This window comes from Sesamum indicum, linkage group LG7 (genome assembly GCF_000512975.1).
Source record: "Sesamum indicum cultivar Zhongzhi No. 13 linkage group LG7, S_indicum_v1.0, whole genome shotgun sequence".
NCBI lineage: Eukaryota > Viridiplantae > Streptophyta > Magnoliopsida > Lamiales > Pedaliaceae > Sesamum > Sesamum indicum.
The window spans coordinates 9,608,211-9,623,935 of record NC_026151.1 but is presented as its reverse complement, the minus strand read 5'-3'; the positions used below and the strand labels follow the sequence as shown (position 1 = coordinate 9,623,935).

Sequence of the window (15,725 nt, the reverse complement as noted above, 5' to 3'; positions counted from 1 at the left end):
TTTGCTGATGGAGATGGAGATGGATGTGCGTCAGACGTTGGTGGTGTAGTTTTTAGTCAAGTAATCTGCAGCAAGCTTCATGACAGCAAGGAGGGGCTGAATGGAAACCAACCCAGCATTCCCAGCAGCTTCCTCTTTCAACTCATACTCTATGCTTCCTCTCACCATGCACTCCCCCTTCTGCCCCTCCTCCTCTATCACCTCCAACCGCACCCTGAAGAGATTGGGAAGCCCTTCGTCCACCATCTTGGCGAGTAGGAGGCTGCCGTAGAGCTTCCAGGTACCTTAACCTCTATCTCCTCCGATACTCTTCCCTCCATTTTTGGGCCTTTTTTCGTCTTTCAAGTTTCTTCTTTTTTGAGGACATTATGCCCATTTAACACAGATTTATGGAAGGTAGAAATTTAATTTAGATAGTATTTGATCGAAATTGAAGGAATTATATGCTAAATATAAAAAAATTATCGTACAGTTGGTGTGCTGTTGAGGAGAGTGATCAATCATATCATAAGTATATTACACTTATTTTATAGGGTAAATTCCAACAACCTCCCCCCGAGGTTTGGTATAATTATAAATACTCCCTTGTTGTTTGAAAAATTACCAATACCTCCCGATTTTAACGGCCGTCTAATAATTAGTCCAATCTGTTATATTTTCATTCATTTTTATGGTGAACTGACCAAAATTTTCTTGTGGATTAAAAATTATAATTTTATTATTTTTTTATGAAATAAGTGGATAATTTTGTATAATTTTTAAAATTTTTTCATTCATCCCGTTCGATTTTTTTATAAATTTTTAAATTTTTTTAAAAAACAACAAAAGAAATACATTAAGAGCAAAATTGACAATTTCATACCTTCATCCAAAGATTACATAATTTTCTCAAATATTAGGGGGTTATTTGTAATTTTTTAAACAACGAGAGAGTATTCGTAATTATGCCAAACTTATGAGAGATCATTGTAATTTATTCTATTTTATAATTCATTTAGTTTGGGCCAGTCTAATTTTAGTAAAAAAAAATTCTGTAGACAGATGGGAGCAATTAAACATGGGTGAATAGAATAGAACACTCGCCGGCACCTAAGGCTTATATAATCAAATCAAGTACATAGATTAATTTTATTCAAACAATTTTATATGTTTATTATGATTTTATTTATTATCTAAAGACAAAAAGGTCATTACATAAAACAAATAAATAATCAATACGAATCAGGCGAAAACCTAATATTAATGTTGAAATTTGAGTACTAATTAATTAAGTCATATGTAGTTACTCGTATACCAATGAGATATTAATAAAAAAATTCGTGTATTAATTGAGATATTTATAATTATTCAGGTACCAAAGTGTTATTAATAACAAAATTCGAGTGTCAATATGAATTTTACTCTCTCTCTCTCTCTCTATATATATATATATATATGCGCAATATGTATACATTTTTTTAAGGTAACCACGGATAAATAAAATCAAAGCAAAAGCTTATGTTTTTACCACGACTGATCAATTTGCCATGATTTTTAGACATAGCCAAAACATAATGACTAATGTTTTGGCAATATTTGCAGAAAGAACGGGCAATGGCTGTTGTGAAGCCGTAGTTGATTTGTATTTACAACAGTTTTCTTCTTATGATTATAGTAATTAACCGTAACAAAAAATCGTATTCTTTCTAGTGAATAGATGAAAATCTAACAAAGACTAATAGATTGGACTAATTGTTGGAAAATCGTTAAATCAATAGGGTGTTGATATTTCTCAAACAATGACAAAGAATTTGTAATTAATGCAAAACTTCATAGAAACCCAATGTAATTTACATTTTTTTTTCTATAAATAAAATAAATGTTTAATTTTTATCCACATAACATTGTATATATATTAAATAGAGTATAATATTAATCCACCCCGAAATCTAAAGATACCTCTTTTGGATACAATAATTTTGGCTCGACAAAAGGTAACTTTACTTATGAATTATTTCCTTTTTATTTTAGTAGTTAGGTAACACATATTATTTGCAGAAAATCTTTTGTTTCCTATTTAAGTAATTTGATATATTTGCGCTTCTTGAAATATACATATGAATGGAGAAAATCCGTAAAATTAAAAATTTAGAATGACTTGGAAATAAAACAATTAAAAAAAGGTATATTAAATTTTATTTTTAAAAAGCACGTTGGGTTTGATCATGAGCATAAGAAAAAGATAGTTAGACTATATGTTTTCTTTGAAAGGACAAAATTATCATTGATTAGGCTTGATGACAGAAATTGTTAATATTTTATAAGTTGAAGGACAAAAATAGGATTGAAATATGTTTATGGATTGAAAACAAATTAATGGCAATATATGAGGACCAAAGTTGTAATTATCCCATACAATTATAAGGATGTCGATGTAATTTGCCACAGAGTTGTAATTGTAGAATTTAATTTGTCCTTCTTACATGGTTAATTTGTAATTACAATTTAAAAAGTGCTTATATAATTAAATATGACTTCAAAAGTGTCGACATAGTTTTGTCGACCCGTGTTCGGACCAGAATTCTGCATTAATTAAAATACAACTGTATCGCATGCTTGGTGTAAAATTTACCTTATTGTGTTAGTCTAATGATTAATGTTAGGATTCTATTTTTATAAATTTAAGGTTATAGGTTTGAATTTCAATAAACGCATGAGTATTTATCTCATTTTATATAAGTTTATTTTATTTATTTCATAATTCTTAATTATATTGATGTATTAATCGAAATAAGTATTTATTTATTTCATAAATTTAGTCATATAGATATATATACATTATCGAACTAATGTATTGATGAATTCCTAAATTTATCATTTTTATAAAAAGAATTGGCGTAGAATATTTTCAATTAAATACTGATGAACCCAAATTTATGCCTGACGAATAGAAATATTTAATTTTTTTTTTACTTCATATGTTATTATATGCTTTGCTTTATTTTATATATACACATTGACATTTGTAAACTACTTAATTAATTACAAAAGATAGTAAATTTTATACACATAACGTGATTCATTCATTAATTTATAAACATAAGAATGATTTAAAATGAATTAAAAAATTCGCAAAATAAGCTGGCAACGAATATATTGACCTGTACTGAACCCTCTTCAGAATCCAATTTATTAATTTGGTATCGACAAACAAAGACTTTTATTAATTTATGATTAAATTTTGGCTTGTTTTATTTGAGCAGTTCACGCAAAGGCAATGTGTGAATAAATAAAAAGAATTATAAGAAAAGTATTAATATAGATTGATTAATGTATTTTAATTAACTACCAGAAATACCCTTTCTTAAACGTCTCTCAACCCTTCCCAACTTGCCTACGTTACTTCACACGTCGTCTTCTCCTCCCCACTGGACCCCCTCTCTCTTTTTCTCCACCTCAAGTTGATATTCAACACGTCTTTCATTCTGATCAATCATCTCTTGGTGATTTTTGTAGATTTTTCTTTCTCTACTTTCAGATTTTTTTGGTATATGTTACATTTTACAGGAACTAATTAATCAATAATTCAAGAAAACGAAGACAGAATAGAGGGAGGAGGAATGGGCATGTCTTTTGGCCTCACATTCTTTGGCTTCCTCAAAACATTCAAGCATTTTATCCTTTTTAAAATAAAATCACGAATGCAATTTATGGTCACATTTTGGTAGGGAAAATTGCAATTTATTCTTGTGATATAAAAATGAGCAAAATATCCCCTATTTGTGTTTTGAAAAATGAAGTAAATTACCCCTATTTAAAACATTGACAGAGGATAATTTATTTTAATTTTTGAAATACAATGTTGGTCGGAGTAGTAGAAGGTCAAAGAGAAATGTGATTGTCAATTGGTGATATAAACATTTGTAGTTGCAGGGCGGCACAAATGATGTTGATAAATGAACTATTTATTTGCGGAGGAAGTCGTCGCATTTATCCTTTTTATTCAAAGTCTTTGAAGAAACAGCCCCAACCTCCATCTTCCAATTCGGATACATAACATGAACTAACTTACACAAATCACAAACGAGATCAAATTAATAACACAGAAAGAGTAGCAGGAGATGGAGATGGAGATGGATGTGCGTCAGACGTTGGTGTTGTAGTTTTTGGTCAGGTAATCTGCGGCAGCCTGCATGAGAGCACGGAGGGGCTCAATGGATACCAAAGCAGCATTGCCAGCAGCTTCCTCTTTCAACTCATACTCTATGGTGCCTCTCACGATGCACTCCTCCTTCTTCCCCGCCTTCTCTATCACCTCCCCCCGCACCCTGTAAAGTGTAAACCCCAGATCCAAAAACCCGCCCTCCACCAACTCCGCCTCCTTCACTCGTCTCTCGTCATCCACCACCGTGTACTTCTCCTTGTATGACGCCGCCCCCGCCGTCCCTGTTTCCAAATTCATCATGACCTTTCGCGGTCAACCATCAATCCAGATTCAAAATCATATAAGTATCATTATATTATCAATATACCTGGAGCTAAAAAGATGTGGAGGATGGTTCCGGCGGAGCCATCGCCTTCTACGACCTCGACTTTGCTGAAGTGATCAGGAAGCGCTTCGACCACGACCTTCGCTAGTAGGAGGCTGCCGTAGAGCTTCCAGGCTTCGCTTGCTGGTACCTTAACCTCCATCTCCTCCCAAACTCTTTCCACCATTTTCCCTCTTTTTTCAACTTTGTGCAGGAAACTAGGAGCACTTCATATTTATACATAGATAGATGAAAGCTATATTTAAATTAGAAATTCAAGTCAAACCTCTTATCAAATTTGATGGGGGGTTTTTATTTATTAAAAGATAAAAAAGTCCTTCATTCACGGCAAAATGGATATTTCATCAAGATTCTCGCAAGAGGTCGTGGGTCTGGCTTGTTAAGACCCGTCTTGCGGGTTGACCCGAAACCAGAAGATGACTAAGCACCACAAAATTGAAATTAGGAGAGGCTTAGATGAGAACACGTGGTCTGATCTATAGTATCAAATAAGACCCTATAAATACTTCAGATCTCACTCACTCAAGGTAACAGTCATTTATTGCTTTAACCTTAGATCGCATATTTCTATCTCGACCACCAACTAATTTGAGCTTCGGAGGGTCTTCGTCAGGACAAACTCGACTAGCCTGACGTACTAGTTTTATTCCTCAAGACCTATCACAGATTTGGGGAGGCTACGTGGACAAATTAAGATCGTTGATCGAGGTCGCATATTCGACGCTGGTCAAAATCAGACCAGAATTAATTATATAGCAGTTGTGTTTTATGATTGATATCGAATTTACAATAATGTGTTAGGCTAACGGTTAAGGTTAGAGTCCTTAATAACTTTAAGACTAGATGTGAATGTATCTGTCTCACTATTAGTGAGTTTTATACATTTATTTTTATAGTTCTTAGTCATACTATATATTGATGAAAATGAGTATTTGTTTCATTTTATGTGAGTTTATTATATTTATTTCATAGTCTTTTGTCATATTAATTTATTGATCAAACTAATATACTATCGAATTATTCAATTTAATAAAATATTGATGTAATTACGTAATTAAAAAAAAGTTGGTGTAGAATTATATATACATTGACATATATATATGTAAACTATTTAATTAATTACAATTGAAAGTAATTTTTATACATCTAACGTGATTCAACCATTAATTTTAAACATAAGAATGATTTGAAATAATAATAAAAAAAAAAAGAATATTCAATTCGCAAAACAGGGTGGCAGCGAATACATCGACCTGTTCTCAAGTATGAAAATGACCTCTTCCAGATCCAATTCATTAATTTCGCATCGACGAATAGCTCCTCAATAACTTGTAATCAAATCTTGCCTTCTTTTATTTTAACCAATAGTCCACGCCCACGCCCACCCAATCTGTGAAAAAAATAAAAAAATCATGATAAAAATATTAATATACATTAATCAATATATTTAAATTACGTATTTTAATCAATTTTGATACATATAGTATCAATTGAAACAAAATAAAAAGAAATGTATATATATATAATTCAAATAAATATGTGATTGGTGACATATAAATCTAAATATTTATAAAAACACAAATATAAACATTGTTGACAAAATTGTACAACTTTTGTTTTTACTTGCATTAAAAGAAAAATTAAATATGTTAAGTATTATAACGTTTACAAATTTGTATACTATAATCTAAAGGGTAAATTGCAATGGGTTTTTTTTGTGGTTGTCTTAATTACAAATACTCTTTCGTTATTTAAAAATTACAAATACATCTTTAAAACTAATATGTTTATTTTTTTTATAAGCATTATTTAAGTGTATATTCAATAATTAGATAAACTTTATATACAAAATTCACCATATATTAGAGTTATTAGTCAATATATCTCTTATTTTAATTTTACATAATAATAAAATATAGTATTTTTATTTATATTATTTGAAAATAAGCTTAAGCAATAATTTAATAAGTTTTGATACCTTTTCTTGTAAATAAATATTAAAAGTTCATCATCAATTAGAATTATTAGTTAATATCTCGTATTTTAGTTTTCAATGATAGTAAAATATAATATTTTAATTTATATTAAAAATAAACTTAATAGGCAATTTGGTATACATTTTGATAATTGTTTTCTAAATAAATAATAATATAATGGATATATATTTTCAATCCATTATAACAAAATGTATTTATACACTATATATGAAAATTATTAGTCCATGTCTCATATTTTAATTTTAGATGATATTAAAATATGGTATTTTATTTCGTATTATTTAGAAAAAAGTTTAATCAACAATTTAGTACATTTTGATAATTTTTTTGTAAATAATATTTAATGTAGTACATATGAATTTTATCGTTATAATTTCAACATTCGCTACAGCAAAACGCATTTATTTTTTAAATTCACCATATATTGAAGTTGCTAGTCAATATAGCATATTTGAATTTTAGATGATATTAAAATATGTATTTATCTAAAAACAAACTTAATCAACAATTTAATACGTTTTGATTTGAACTACAACAAAATATATTTGTTATTAGTTATCTTATCCCTATATTTATTTATTAAATAAATAAATAAATAAATTTATTAAAATTAAAATTAAAATTAAAAATAGAACAGAAAAGGTATGAAGTCAGGAGAGTTAAACATATGTAATGTGATTTAAGTGAAAACTCTCTCTAAAGTCTGACCCCCCCTCTCTCTCGAGCGCGAAGACGGAAAAAATTGCACAACTCCAATTCCAGCTTCACATCCACAAATCCATCGGCACACGACACACCCTCGGTTCGGCTCCACCATTAACAGGTATTTTTCTTCTTTGTAATTTTTTTTTTTTACAGTTTGCAGAAGAAAGCAGATTTTGCTTTAAAGGTGTTTGAACAAATGACTGATTGAAGGCTTTGTTTGGTTGTGATTAGACTTTGGCTAGATTTTTGTACCATTGTTGTTGTGTATAGTTGGGGAATGACAAATGATGTTATATGTATTAGAGATGGAGTTTGGATTTTTGTGATTGTTATCTCTTATATGTGTTGACTGTTGCAACTCCACTATTTTCGTATTGTTGCGCTGGTTTTTCTTTTTGGGAATGACAAGCAGCTCGCGAGTTTGAGCTCGAGCTCGTGCTTGAGCACATTGTCTAGTACTAGAGCTCGAGCTCAGATTTTTTGCGAGCTCGGCTAGTTTGCACATACCTAAATAGAGTACTTTCGTCCAAATTTCTTTATTTTGTTATGCCTTTATTACCATTCTACAAAAATAAAGCATTTAAATATTTTGTACTACACCAATAATAGACTTAATTATTAGTGTAAAAAATATTTTTTTACAATATTTTACGAAATATTAATAAAATTTAGGGTAAATATTCAATTTGGTCTATTAAATTTTCATTTAAAATCACTTTACTCTGTTAAATTCATTTCTTAACTTTAGTATTCTTAAACTATAGTTTTTGTCTCAATTTGGTCCCGTTGACCATTTTCTAGCGAAAATGTGGCCGTGTTAATTTTGACTCTTTGGCCCTAAAATGGTCGATAAATTTGATTTTACTATTTTAGTCCCTTAAGTTTGTAAAAATTATCAAATTAATCCTTCTTTTAAACTAAAAAAAATATTTTTTTAGTATTTTTTTATGTTGATATGTTGCAATTATCTTGTGTGAATAATGAAAAATTTATAAACATGATAAGAATATATTGCTTAATTTAAAAAATAAACTGTCTCTTTTTTTTTTCCTTCAGTAGTTACAAAAACAAAAAACCAAAAATATGAATAAATGCTATAAAACTTATCTAATTTGAAAATACAATAAATAAAATCTACGTCAGTAATTTTTTATTTTAAGAGTTAAAGATAAATTTAAAAAATGTTAAACCTTAACAATATTTATTAAGTATTTGGATTTTTGAATAAAAAGTTGGTAAAATATATTTTTAACTAAATTATGTGTTGGAATTCATATATATATATGTAATTCATTTTTAGAGGTTTTCTAAATATATAATTCCATTTTATAGAAAAAGTTCTATAAAAAACTCTTAAAATAAATTTTATATATATTTGAAATCCAACAAATAATCTAGTTAAAAGTACATTCCACCAACTTTTTCTTCAAAATTGTAGCTGCTAATATATAATAAACATTGTTAAGATTTAATTTTATTAGACTTATCTTTAACTCCTAAAATTAAATCTCGTGTTGTTTTATGTTTAACTGGCAGTCTATGTACACGTCATGCGTGAACAATTAAAAAGAAATATGATAAAAGTATTAATATACATTAATCAATGTATTTAAATAAAGTATACAAAAAAATGGATGAGGAGAGGTGTTAATTTTTGTAAGTTACGGGACTAAAAATGCTAATAACGAATGAGACCAAAAGTGAAACAGACGTAGCTTATGGAACCTACTATATTCCAATTTTGAATCTAAAATAAATTATAAAATATCGATAGTATATTCAGTTATTTGTTTTTATAATTGTTTCAATAAATAATATCATATGACTTAAATACTTTAACATATTTTTTTTTAATTTCAAATGAATATATAATATATATAATACATTCAACTGTTTTTAAATTTTTTGTGTTTCTTATAGAACTGGACATATGGAAAATTGTTTAAGGATTTACATTTAATATCATAATTTTGTAATAACTAGTATTAATACAAGAAAATAAATATAAAAAATTATTAAAGGACGGGTTTGAGGCAGGTTCAGGTTTCACTTTATTGGCCCGGATCCGACAAAGAAGTATACCAAATTTGTTGCCATACCTATACCAAACATATATGTTTAATTATTTGTAGTTTGCATTTATTTTATTACTTTTTTAGGTTAATCAATTAGGATATATGATACTGATTTCCTACATGTATATATTTTTTTAACTTGATAGATTAGCGACTCAGTAACCGATTCAATCTTTGGTCACGTTGGTTGGAGTAAAGAGAAATGTGATTGTCAGTTGGTGATATAAACATTTGTAGTTGGAGGCCGGCAGAGAAACGACGTTGAATGCATGAACTATTATTTGCGGAGAAAGTCGTCGCACTTATTCTCTTTATACAAAGTCTTTGAGGGAACAGTCCCAACCTCCATCCTCCAATTCAAATACATAACATAACTTAGACAAATCCCAAACGAGATCAAATGAGTAGCAGTAGTAGGAGGGAGATGGATGTGCATCAGACGTTGGTGGTGTAGTTTTTGGTCAAGTAATCTGCAGCAATCTGCATGATAGCACGGAGGGGCTCAATGGAAACCAAAGCAGCATTCCCAGCAGCTTCCTCTTTCAACTCATACTCTATGCTGCCTCTCACAATGCACTCCTCCTTCTTCCCCTCCTTCTCTATCACCTCCCCCCGCACCCTGTAAACTGTAAACCCCAAATCCAAAAATCCGCCCTCCACCAACTCCACTTCCTTCACTCGTTTCTCGTTATCCACCACCGTGTACTTCTCTTTGTATGACGCTGCCCCCGCAGTCCCTGTTTCCAAATTCATCATGACCTTTCGCCGTCAACCATAAATCCAGATTCAAAATCATTTAAGTATCATTATATTATCAATGTACCTGGAGCTAAAAAGATGTGGAGGATGGTTCCAGCGGAGCCATCGCCTTCTATGACCTCGAATTTGCTGAAGCGATCGGGAAGCGCTTCGACCGTGACCTTGGTCAGTAGGAGGCTGCCGTAGAGCTTCCACGCTTCACTTGCAGGTACCTTAACCTCAATCTCCTCCCAAACACCACCCACCATTTTTCCTTCTTTTTCAACTTTGTGAAGGGAACTACAAGCACTTCATCTATATATATTATTTGAAGAGAGATGTTTTATCCAAATTCTTCAATTTTGACCAAATAGTGATTTTTAGAATTTAGAATTTTTTCTAATTATAGAAATACTTAATTGGTAGGTAAATATTAATGGTAAGTATTCATGGTAATATTAATAATTTTCTTAATTGATTATAACATATATATTCTCCACCCCAATATATATTTGTGGTAATAATTATTTTCATTTTAATTTCTAAATGAATCTCATATTAAAATTATTTTTAATTGAAAATCCACCATATAAAATCATATCTATTATATATAATATTTGAAGGGGGTCTTTTGACCAAATTTTTTCTATTTTGACCAAAAGGTGAATTCTTAGAATTTATATTGTTTTTAAATAATCAAAATACTTAATTAATAGGTAAATATTAATAGTAAGTATTAATGGCAATAAATAATTTCCTTAATTGATTGTAACATATATATTTCCCATCCCCATATTCTTTTGTGGTAATAATTATTTTTATTTCAATTTCAAAATGAATTTTATGTTAAAATTATTTTAATTGAAAGTTCGCCATATGTAACCATATATTTTTAATATTAGTCGGTACTGTTCATTTCTTTTTATTTTCTTGCAATTGAGATGATATATACATATAAAACTATTTAAATATTTAACAAATGCATGACTAAATAAAAAATTAATAATTCGAAATCATTAAATCAAAATTACTTTCACATAATTAATTTTTTAAAATATAATTTAAATTATAATTCAATTAATCCGTACATATTTTCTGACAGTAATTAACATATTTAATTTTTTTATATTGTTTACATAGTGGTACCAAATTAGCAATTTGATTTTTGAAATCTAAAAAATCTATTATTCCTTGTTTCTTAAAATTTAATCTCCTATGAATTATAATCATATTCCAGTATTATTTAATTATCTAATTTTGACCTAATGCTAATTTTTTATAATTTTGATTTTTTGTATTGTTTCAAATTATGGTAATTGGTTGTTTCATAATTGTGGAGAGTATTAAAGATTATTTTTCTTAATTTTCAAATTTCGCCTTTATAATATTTCATCTTTATAATTTTTCAAACTTTCAGTATTTAGTTTTCAACATTTATGCATTTTAAAAATATTTGTGATAAATAACAATGCTTATTAAAGAAGAATGATGTATTCTCTAACAAAAACGTAAGATATTCTTATTTTTTAAATTTTAAATTTGATTAATTTTTATAATTTCTCTTCATTACGTTAGGTGTATGCCTTATCGATGCACACATATATATATACACCAATATATATAAAAGTGATAGACAAGAAATTAAGAAAAGAGACTTTCATAATTCAAGGTATGGGGAAAAAAATTCTCCCTTGCTTTTTAATTTTTATTTTATTAGTTATTTTATTTAATATGAATATATTACCATTTTTTATGACTTCATGAAATCTCTTATGTTAAATTTTTTTTTCATTGATTTTTAATTTTTGTTCCATGAGATCATGAAAGATTGAATTTCTTTTTATTGTGTTTTACTCATTTTATGATCATTTTTGGTTTCACGAGTCCATGAAGTACATGAACTTTTTGCTAGTTATAATCATTTTTGGTTACACATTAAATATATATTTATTATTTTTTTATGAGTTCATGAAACTTCTTATATTCGAGTTTTTTTCATTAATTTTTAATTTTTTAATTGTCAATATTGATTTCATGATGATGATGCTTGAAAATTATGACGATGATGCTTGGACATTTCCGAAACTTTTTTGGGAATTTCTGTAATTTTATAAAAAAGTTTCAGAAATTTTCATAATTTCTGATATTTTTTATTTTTTATAATTTTCTGCAATTTTCCAAAATTTATATGTAATTTTATTATATATGTATGTATTTTTTTGTAAATTAGAGGACCTTAATGTAATTTAGAAAAATAGAAATTTTAATAAAATTATAAAAAAATTAAGGACTACAATGCAATTTTTAGAAAAATTATGCACCTAAATGGATCTTTTTGGACATTAAAGGACCTTAATGTAATTTTAGAAAAATAAAAAGTTTATGAAATTATTAGAAATTAAGGACAACAATACAATTTTACCATAATTATGCACCTAAATAAAATTTTTAGGGAATTAGATAACCTTAATGTAATTTTAGAAAAATTGGAATTTTGTGAAATTATTAAAAAAATTAAAGACTACAATGCAATTTTTTTGAAAATTATGCACCTGAATGAAATTTTTAGGAAATTAGAGGACCTTAATATAATTTTAGGAAAATAAGAATTTTTTGAAATTATTAAGAAATTAAGGGCTACAATGCAATTTTTAGTGAAATTATGCACCTAAATAAAATTTTTAGAAAATTCGAGGGCCTTAATGTAATTTTAGAAAAATAAATATTTTATGAAATTATTAGTAAATTAAGGACAATAATGCAATTTTTAGGGAAATTTGCACTTATATAAATTTTTTCAAAAATTTGAGGACCTTAATGTAATTTTAGAGAATTTGAATTTTTATGAAATTATTAGAAAATTAAGGACTACAATGCAATTTTTAGGAAAATTATGCATTTAAATAAAATTTTTAAAAAATTGGAGGACCTTATTGTAATTTTAGGAAAATAGGAATTTTATGAAATTATTAGAAAATTAAGGATGTCAATGTAATTTTTAAGGAAATTATGCACTTAAATGAATCTTTTAGAAAATTAGGGGACCTTAATATAATTTTGGGCTTTATTGCAATGTTTAGAAAATTATGCATTTTAGAAAAAATATGGACCTTAAAAATTTGGACCTTATTGCAATTATTTGACAAATTACAAAAAAAAATATAATTTTTATTAATAATAAAATACAATTACATGTTTTTAATATTAATAATTTTTTAAATTGTAAATAATGACAATCGGTGCTCCGCCACCCCGAGACGAGGTCGTATATTTTAAAATAAAAACAAAATATGCGGATCTCGATCCATGTATATTTTAGTATATTTATTTTTTTTACTTCTGAACTATAAGTAATTGTGTTAATATTATTTTTTTTAACGAAAATAATGGTTCTATTATTGTTCTCACTTATTTTGGCTATAAAAAAATAATAAATTATTTCATGTAAATGATACTTTTTGAACTTGTTGATAAATTATTGAAGGGCATGAGTTTTTGAATTAGAATTAAATGAGTAGGGACTATTAAAGGATTAAAATGAAACAAAAAGTAAAAATAGACTACTTGCATTAGCATTAATATCATCTACAAAACTAGGGAAATGGGTTGCGGCTAAGATTAAGTCAACTGAAAATTAGCTTTCATGTGAGAAATTTTATCTGGAGTTAGTCTTACAGCTCATTCAACTTATTCACTACTATATGTAATTGAATATAAAATATATAATTTTAATATAACATAACATTTTATTTTAATAAAATTATATGTTACGTACCATTTATACATATTTATGTATGTTTTACATAAACAATTTACTCTGTAAAATATAATGCAGATAGTGAGCTTTTAAATTTTTTAATATTGTATAATTTAGGATAAAATACACTTTACTTGCTGAACTATTCGTCATGTACTAACAATTACCCCCTAAACTAATAAATGTAATGCTTACATTCTACAATTAAATTTTTAGACAATATTTTTCTTATTACATATATATATATATTTAGTTCAAATAATTTTTTTAGTAATTTTGTATTTAAGTTTAATTAAAATATTCTTAATTGAAAAAAATATCTTTTTTTATTTATAATAAAGTAAAATATAATTAGTGAGTTAAATTGTTTAAATTTTATTTTTTTTCACAGACTCAATGTTAATAAATGAGTACAATAAATACAAAAAAGAATTCATGAAAATATTTTATTAATCTGATAATAAAATTAAGTTATTAACTATCTATTTTTTTAGATAAAAATGAATATTAAATATCAGTTTTTTTGACATACTTTCTTTAAAGAATATGATAAAATATATTTATTTATTTTTTTGTAAAAACATTTAATTTTTGGTTAAGTATTTTGTTGATTTCTTTTAAGAAGCCTATATGAGTTGTTGGTTATATTATATTTATTGTGTATCTATTATATATATATAAATTTATACTGCACTTTTAATATAAATTTTTTACTTATTAAAAAAAATAATTAAAAAGTAATTTCGCAATGAGTTAATGGGCAAAATACTAAAATATATTAAAAATAATATAATTGTTCAAGGCATGAGGGACATTTTTCAAATTGGTCAATCTGACGATCTTTCAGTAAAAATATGACCATCGCTAGCTGGAAAATGATCATATAACTGGCACATAGCTTAGTCTTTTGGCTTATTTTTGTCTTTATGCATTTATTTTTAGGAAAAAGAAAAAAAAAGGAAATTATTCTTCTATCATGATTTTTCAAAATTTCTAGCTATTTAAAGGGCAAAAGTTTACATTTCTTAGGGGAATTTTAGCTGAACATATTCATATCATTGCAATATATAATACACAACACGGAAGGAGTAGTTGGAGTTGGAGATGTGCATCAGTTGGTGGTGGTGGTGTAGTTGTTGGTCAAGTAATCTGCAGCAACCTGCATCATAGCAACGAGGGGCTGAATGGAAACCAAATCAGCATTCCCAGCAGCTTCCTCTTTCAACTTGTACTCGATGGTGGCTCTAACCACGCACTCCTCCTCCTCCTTCTCTATCACCTCCAACCGCACCCTGTAAAGTGTAAATCCCAGATCCAAAAACCCACCCTCCACCACCTCCGCTTCCTTCACTCGCCTCTCGTTATCCACCACCGTGAACTTCTCCTTGTACCATGGCGGCCCCGCCGTCCCTATTTCCAATTTCATCATCTCCTTCCGCCGTTAATCATCAATCCGGATTCAAAATTATGTAATAATTATTATTATTATTATTATCAATATATACCTGGAGCGAAAAAGACGTGGAGGATGGTCCCGGCAGAGCCATCGCCTTCTATGGCCTCCGCCTTACTGAAGAGATTGGGAAGCCTTTCGCCCACGATCTTGGCGAGTAGGAGGCTGCCGCAGAGCTTCCAGGCTTCGCTTGCAGGTACCTTAACCTCTATCTCCTCCAATACTCTTCCCTCCATTTTCCCTCTTTTTCAACTTTGTCAATTTATTAATAGATAGATGCAACATGCAACCAATATTTAAGGGGTTAATTAGGTATGGGGAGAATTATTGCAAATTAAGTATGGCCGCCCAAACTAATTAATTATAAAATAATTATGTATTATATTAGTCATATACTTAGTTATTTTTTCTTAATGGTATACCGTTCACACGGCAAATATATTATATTTGCCATACATGATTAAATTTGAT

The 15,725-nt window shown here is 28.1% G+C and overlaps 3 protein-coding genes across 3 annotated transcripts; all 3 read right to left on the bottom strand.

Moving 5' to 3' along the window:
* LOC105166836 (S-norcoclaurine synthase 2-like) lies at window positions 3,864-4,738 on the bottom strand. Its single transcript, XM_011086325.2, has 2 exons — window positions 4,512-4,738; window positions 3,864-4,425 (listed from the first exon to the last, which is right to left on the bottom strand). Exons 1-2 carry the CDS (start codon window positions 4,693-4,695, stop codon window positions 4,124-4,126), a joined length of 486 nt encoding a protein of 161 aa, XP_011084627.1. The 5' UTR covers window positions 4,696-4,738; the 3' UTR covers window positions 3,864-4,123.
* LOC105166834 (S-norcoclaurine synthase 2-like) lies at window positions 9,697-10,346 on the bottom strand. Its single transcript, XM_011086324.2, has 2 exons — window positions 10,130-10,346; window positions 9,697-10,043 (listed from the first exon to the last, which is right to left on the bottom strand). The coding sequence occupies exons 1-2, from the start codon at window positions 10,311-10,313 to the stop codon at window positions 9,742-9,744; spliced, it is 486 nt and encodes a 161-aa protein (XP_011084626.1). The 5' UTR covers window positions 10,314-10,346; the 3' UTR covers window positions 9,697-9,741.
* On the bottom strand, window positions 14,796-15,607 carry LOC105166833 (S-norcoclaurine synthase 2-like). The gene is made up of 2 exons (XM_011086323.2): window positions 15,307-15,607; window positions 14,796-15,211 (listed from the first exon to the last, which is right to left on the bottom strand). Exons 1-2 carry the CDS (start codon window positions 15,488-15,490, stop codon window positions 14,913-14,915), a joined length of 483 nt encoding a protein of 160 aa, XP_011084625.1. The 5' UTR covers window positions 15,491-15,607; the 3' UTR covers window positions 14,796-14,912.

Bases quoted from the DNA above. Each gene is read 5' to 3' on its own strand.
- LOC105166836 (XM_011086325.2), bottom strand. From the start codon at position 4,695: ATGGTGGAAAGAGTTTGGGAGGAGATGGAGGTTAAGGTACCAGCAAGC. The intron at 4,426-4,511 runs GTATATTGATAA...ATTTGGAAACAG, and splicing joins CCACATCTTTTTAGCTCCAG to GGACGGCGGGGGCGGCGTCA.
- LOC105166834 (XM_011086324.2), bottom strand. From the start codon at position 10,313: ATGGTGGGTGGTGTTTGGGAGGAGATTGAGGTTAAGGTACCTGCAAGT. The intron at 10,044-10,129 runs GTACATTGATAA...ATTTGGAAACAG, and splicing joins CCACATCTTTTTAGCTCCAG to GGACTGCGGGGGCAGCGTCA.
- LOC105166833 (XM_011086323.2), bottom strand. From the start codon at position 15,490: ATGGAGGGAAGAGTATTGGAGGAGATAGAGGTTAAGGTACCTGCAAGC. The intron at 15,212-15,306 runs GTATATATTGAT...AATTGGAAATAG, and splicing joins CCACGTCTTTTTCGCTCCAG to GGACGGCGGGGCCGCCATGG.